This window comes from Austrofundulus limnaeus, unplaced genomic scaffold, assembly GCF_001266775.1.
Source record: "Austrofundulus limnaeus strain Quisiro unplaced genomic scaffold, Austrofundulus_limnaeus-1.0 Scaffold340, whole genome shotgun sequence".
Classification (NCBI taxonomy): domain Eukaryota; kingdom Metazoa; phylum Chordata; class Actinopteri; order Cyprinodontiformes; family Rivulidae; genus Austrofundulus; species Austrofundulus limnaeus.
The window spans coordinates 511,809-518,855 of NW_013952742.1; the positions used below are offsets into that span (position 1 = coordinate 511,809).

General features: G+C 40.1%; 1 protein-coding gene across 1 annotated transcript in view; it reads left to right on the forward strand.

Annotated features, from left to right (window-relative positions):
* Nucleotides 1-7,047, forward strand: part of LOC106527750 (pyridoxal kinase) — a gene marked incomplete in the record, with an annotated part of 64,236 nt that overhangs the window by 39,346 nt on the left and 17,843 nt on the right. The window contains 2 exon segments of the mRNA XM_014022735.1: nucleotides 1,548-1,652; nucleotides 5,792-5,875. Coding sequence (XP_013878189.1) covers nucleotides 1,548-1,652; nucleotides 5,792-5,875 — 189 coding nt within the window.

The window sequence follows — 7,047 nt, forward strand, 5'->3', positions numbered from 1 at the left end:
CGCTCCGGCTTCGCTGGGGCTGTTTGGACTCCTGGGGTATGACCCCTGGTTGCCATGGTCGGCCCACTGGCCGGGTGGTTGCCAGAGTCCGGTGAGTGGTCGGTTGGGGGTGCGCGCTTGACCGTTGGCAGTGTGTGGGGGTGGTTGGGGGGCGTGGCTTTGCTGTGGCTGGGGGGCTGGCCTGTCGGCCTCGTGCAGTCCGGGCCGGGCCTTGGCTGTCTGCTCCTTTCCACCCCAGAATGAATGGGTCTACCTCCTGGGTCCGGATGTGGGCTGCCCTCTGTTGGGGGCAGGTGAATGTCCTGGACCTGGGGGTATTGAGTATGAATGAGGAGCATGATTGGTGTATAGCGTCCGTCTTGTGTGTCTTTGAATGAGTGGGTTTTTCATCATAAAACCATTAAATTAGCTGCTTTTGATATTTTAAATGCTATTGCAGTTGTACCATCAGCACAAATGTGAACCACAGGCCTTCCATGTTTTTCTCTGGGTCTGTGTGCTCAGTCCCACCCCCGTCCTTTCTGTCCAATGGGAGCAATGATTATCACCCTCATGGCTTTCTTTACGAATTATAGTTTGTTTGCAAAAAAAAAGCACAAATGCAAACAGCACTAAATGAAAAAAAAATAAAGTCCACCTTTGATCCAGACCAAACAAGAGGACCAAAGGACTTTCATTGTGTGAATAAACCCTTATATTGTTATCCTCTCGTCAAAAACGTGCCCAGAGTCTTGGTTTCATTCATGACGTTGCGTCGTCTTTTGCACAGTTCCGTTTAAAGGTTTAAGGCATCACACTGGATAACTCACCTGAAGTTTGATTCAACAATTGCCTCAGGAGATGTGTACAGTTAATACTTATAGGTTTATTCACTTTATTTACAAAAACAAAAGAGAAAAGAAAAATGGGAAGCTAAAACTTTCTTAGTCAACACAAATATGGATTCCAGATAAGACCACTGAGTCAGGGCTTCATGTCCATCAGGCTTATTAAGGCCTTGTGTACATGACCCCTCCATTTAGGTTTTATCTTCTGCCAGTAAGTCAGTGATCATATCAATCAGTTGATCTTATCTTATATCATGGCTGCAGAAGATTGTTGGTCAAGTGAAACCCTTAGGTTCTCCTGATGACCCTGTTCAACGTCAACTTTTTCAACTTTTTCCTCTGTGGGACCACCTATCCTTGCAGTTCTTAACAACAGCTAGTTTTCTGGTGTTGTTCTTGAGGTTTTTCAGTTTTTAAAAGTTAGCACAACACTTGAGTCTGCTCTATTAAGATTTTTTTAACAGTATTAGCTTCTGATTCTTGTGCCACATCTGATCCAACACAGTTGATTTAAAGCCTTTAACCTTTTGTGTAGAACAGTGGGCGAGCCTCAGGAGCATGGCACTAGAGGGGTTCAGGTCCTAAGTTGAACTTTCAGCCTGTGTGATTTTAAAACTTCTGCTGGCATCATGTAACCAAAGCATCTCTCTTGTGTCTAAGCTCAGGCGTTATGTGGTTCAGCTCACCTCCAGAACTCTTGTGTCTTTCTTCTGTCTGCAGGTTATTCTCATTGGAAAGGCCAGGTGTTGACAGCAGACGAGCTGCACGTTCTTTATGAAGGAATCAAACTGAACAATGTGCACCACTACGACTACGTTTTAACAGGTGGTTATCATCATGACAGGCTCAGAGATCATTTGAATGTTTGGATCATTTTTACATAACATTTGTCTGATTTAACATTTTTAATGTTTTTCATTGTTCTTTTTCCATCCATCCATTTTCTGTACACGCTTCTTCCTTTTCAGGGTCGCGTGGGTCACTGGTGCCCATATCCAGCAGTCACAGTGCGAGGGGCGGGGTATTCTTCCTTTTTTATCTCCTGCTGCCAAAAGACAAGAGAGGGCCTGTGTGTGAGGCTAACCCCTAATTTACACTAGATGCAGTTCTGCTCCGCTGCAGTCCAACCCCCGCAATAAATACGCAACCATTATAATCAATGAATTATATTTATTTATATAATCAATTATATTATAATCAATGAGAGCATCTACACCGGTTCTGCACAGCGGCAATCCATCAAAATCAGATCCGATCCTATTTTTGCTGGATGCCGGAGCAGCTCTGAGTCAATCTACAAAGATCATGTCACACCAACAAGAAAAGGAACAAGCACAACATCCGTATTTTCAATATAATTTACCAAAGGCAGACTGATTTTGTTGAAATCACAGCTATATTATTAAAGGCGGCCTATTATGGGGGTCTTAGTACAAGTTAGGATCCATCTGTGGGCTATACAAAACGTTCATTTGATTTATTTCACAAAAAGAATCTCAAATAATGAAATTTCACCTTTTCAGTTCTTCCTGTTCTTCAGCTCTCTCCAGATCGTGCTGAATGCAGAAGTTGCTATGAAACCCCCCTCCCATTTGTTTACGTTGGCTCCACCCCCCGACATGGTAGAAGTTTCCAAAGTGAAATTATTTTCACAAACTACAGCTTTCTTTGGCAATATTGTTAGAACATTGTCATCAAAGATAAAAATAAAATGAATCCAGGCATCTCTGTTCTCCATGGCTGCTGTAAAAACAGAAAAACTATCGTCTATTGAGGAAGTGGGCGGAGCTTCACCTCGGGTTGCCTCGTGAGGAGCAGGACTCTGGTTTAGGTTGCTAGGTGACTGTTATTGTGAYGTCAGAATAACGTGCTTTGAGAAATACCATGTTTCCAGATACTTAAAAATACATGTAATTACAGCTAAAAAAACATCTGGGTGCATTTTTTTGGTGTTTGGACTGCTTCTCTAAGCAGTAGAGACCCAACAGTAAGTTTAAAAACATGAAAAAAGTGAGTTTTGCATAATAGGTGCCCTTTAAATATGTGGGTGTATTTGTATACAATGCTGTGAAAATGTATTGTTCTTTTTGGGAAGCAGATGGTAACATGTAGTGTGCAGCATATGCAGACAAACGTGATACACATGGATTTTATTACCTCCGCCAAGGAGGTAATGTTTTCGGTCGCGTATGTCTGTCTGTCTGTCGTTCTGTCTTTGGACAACATTACTCAAAACCTTGTGGACAGATTGTCATGACATTTACAACACATGTGGTTACTGGCACAAGTAACACACCATTAAATTTTGGTGATGTTCCGGATCACGATGTGGATACAGGATTTTGTTTTTCTTTTAATCCTCTCAGATCGGCAAAGCTGTGATGCTTTCACAGGGCTTCTGTAAAAAACTGTGACAGCTTTCAGTGTTTGGACTTCAAACTTTATAAAAGTAATGTTAAAACCAGATGTAATGATGAATAATTCTTGCCGTAATGTGCGAATTTTTACGCATTTGATGTGCATTTACAGAACGTTTTGTTACCAGGAAGTGCGTGACTGCAACATGAAACCTATTTTTCCCATTTCCTCAAACACACCACATTGTCGGTTGGCGTGTATACAGATCGATGAAGATTGAGGAAGAGGAGTGACGCGGTGGACTTCAGACTCAGAGGTTGTTTGTTTGTTTGTTCATTTTTATTATTATTTAAATGAGGCCAGATCAAGTCGAGAGCTCTTTGTGCGCCCCTCTATCCACCTCTCGTCAAACTTTGAGGAAAAAAGAATGTGCAGAGCGTGGTTGTGACCGCTGTGTGTGGTCCTCACAAAGATAGGAAGACACTTGTGTGTCTGTGTGATTAGACGTGTGCTGAAAGCTCTGCTTTTTTGAATCACGTAGCACCGATGTTAAAGCTTTCAACAATAACGTCGGGTGATGAGTCTGACTTTTTTTTTCACATTGGACTCCACCAGAAGAAACCCCGTGCATACTGCCTGCTTAAATGTTCACTACGTCAGAACTTATTCACCAAATGTGTTTCCATCTCTGCTTTTACTGCATTAACTCTTACAGGATGGGGGAAAATTGGACTTGGCGGAGGTTTGCACTCTCCCAGTGCTTCTGGTTTTGAAATCAGAAGTTTCAAAAAGACAACAGCGATACAGTTTCAACTGTATTTGGAGTCTGTCTTCCACAGAAATAAGTATTTTGCTCTGACTTCCACATTCATCGTTGGATTTATCATGCAATCTCACATTTCCTGCACACTCTTCTTGGACGTCCTCTGTGCTTTGCACCAGGGTGGAGTGAACGCTGTATAGATTGGGATGCAAATGAACGGAGCGAACTGCACTCCTCAGCCGAGCAGAACCATATCTAGTGTAAATTAGGGGTAACACAGTCTGTTACCAAAATATTTCATAAAGCACTTAATCAATTTGAATAAAACTTGCAGAAATTAATAAGTGAATCTACACTTTAATAAGTTTTGCAGACAATGTAAATTCAAGATGGCTGCCACAGCTTGTGTTTCGAACAGTGGGCGAGCCTCATGAGTACGGCACTAGAGCGGTTCAGGTCCTAACACACACAGAAAGGACTATAACTCAAATCTGTTGTAGGGAAAGCAGTCATAACATATTTCAAGCCAAAACACACCAAACGATTATTATTTTCAAGGTTTAACCAAAATGTCTGTTACTATGAGCCAATCAGCACAAGATAGAGGAGTGTGTCCCACAGCCAATCAACTGACAGTCTTCATCACTCCAGTTGGTTTGATTAGATGAGGAGGAGTCACAGAGTGAAAATGAATCAAACGATCAGTAGCCATGACATTAGGGGTGTAAGAAAATATCGATACACTGAAATATCGCGATATTTCATTTCCTGATACTGTATCGATATTCTAAAGCCCTGTATCGATTTTTTTATTAAGGTTTAAAATGTCAACTTTCCTGCCAGCCGTTCATTTTTATGTTGTAGTTCAGCCTCTGACCACTAGTTGGCAGCAGTGAGCCAGACATTTGGCTCCTCTACCTCTTGAGGTAGAGGCTATTGTTAAGTGTTGGGTGACCATTTTGTAAATTAATATTAAAAACTAAAAGCTGCAAAAAATATATTTTCAAACTATTTATAGTATTCCGTGGTCAAGGTCAAAGGCAGGTGGAACGTTTATTCCACCCAGGGTGACCACTACATTGGCAAATTTAGTCTGATGATTGAAAACATGGATGAAATAAGAAATATGAAACAAATAAAATAAAACACATACAAAGCAAAACACAGCTAAATGTATCATAAGAGGTTTTTATTTAATAGAATTTTTGGACAAAAAATATCGCAAAATATCACCTTGCTTACAGTATCGCAATATATCAGGATATATCGTATCGTGACCCCTCTGTCATGATATGTATCGTATTGCCAAATACTTGCAAATACACAGCCCTACATGACATGTTTACATCTTTTAATAACATACATGAGATGATCTGTCACCAGGTTCTTCTTCCAACAAACTTTCTTGAATCTGAATGAACAATTGTCCAAACAAATCTGAGGGCGAGTCCACAAACTGTAGATCATCTCAGGTTTATTTCCTTCTCCAGAGTGAAAATACACTCATCACCCTTACACGTTGATTGAAAATCACTCTATTCCCTTGTCTGTAACCAATAAACCCATTCTCTTCCTGCCTCCTCAGTGTTGGGTAATCTGTAGCCCCTCCCACCAGGTATAACATTCCTTCACTCTGTCCAATAAACACAATCTTTACATTTCTTTTCAGTACAATACAATGTGTTTCTATACAATTTAAACAAACTTTCACTCTGTTAATTTATACAACTTTTAAATAAACCACTATTTGTGATGAAATTTAAGTAATGTTTTGATGACGTTTTAGTTTAGACTCAATGAATTTTAAATGTTTAGTTAATATTATATGTTGTGCTGTGTTCAGGGTATACCAGAGATACGTCCTTCTTGGAGATGGTGGTGGACATTGTTCAGGAGCTAAAGAGAGCCAATCCTAACCTGGTTTATGGTGAGCAGCTGCTTAATATGTTTAATTAGTCACAGGTTTGGTGCAGAGGAGATCTGAAAGGTACTCTCTATCCCTCATGTCAGAAATCAATGATTCATTATGTTCACCATTTATAAACTCTGCTTTTAGACTGATTGTTTTGATACAAGCATTTCACACTTATTGGATTAAAATAGTTTTTGTTCATGACAGCAGATTTTCAGTAAATTAAAAGAGAAATAAAAAATGGACCTGTTTCATTACAGGAAGTCAAAACATACATTTTGATCTCCAACCATGTCATGCTAAACTATTCACGCCTCTTCAACTTTCTCACATTTGAGACATTACAGTCCGACTTTAAAGTTTCAACTGGTTTTATGTGACAGACTAACACAAAGTAGAACATAATTTATAAAAATAAAAGGATGGTTTGGTGTGTGTTTGTTATCAGCCTTCATGGTCAGTACTTTGTAGAAACACTTTTTGCTGTAAATCTCTTGGTATCTGTCTCTACCAGCTTGTCACTTGCTCATATCGATGGCAGACTTGAAATAAAACCGTATCGTGACAGACTTTGTGATACAGAAACACTGCACTGTCATCCAAACAAATAGGATAAAGCTGCTGATTTACGTATAACTTCAGTGGATTTAGGTTTGGCCTTTGGCTTTTCTGTTAACTCTTTCTCTAATCCTGTCTGGTGTTCATGGACAGGACCTGAGGGTGCAGTCATGATGATCAGGGATGGTTTGGTCAGCTTGGTCTTGTCTCTACTTTTTGGGGATGATGTAGTTTATAGTGTCTTTAGACCATGACCTTCAGGGTAGAGCTGGGCGATATGATCAAAAATTTATATCACGGTATTTTCAACATTTTCACCGGTTTCACGGTATTTGACGGTATTTTTCTTTTCATCACAGCTCAGCTGATAATAAAATGTACAAACCCTGCTTATTGACTTTTTTCTTTTATTGTACCTCTGTCTGTTTCCCTCCTCTGTGTCTGTTCTCTGATTGGTTGGAGACAGTAGTCATGCATTTTGGTCCAGTCGTGAAGGAGGAGGGTTAAGAAAAGATTATGATCGGGTTTATTGTTTTATGTTATTTATTAAAGCTTATCAGCACGACTCACCTTGCACATTCAGCGACGGCGAAAACGGGATGTTTTTTTAAACGTCAGTCAATATAAGC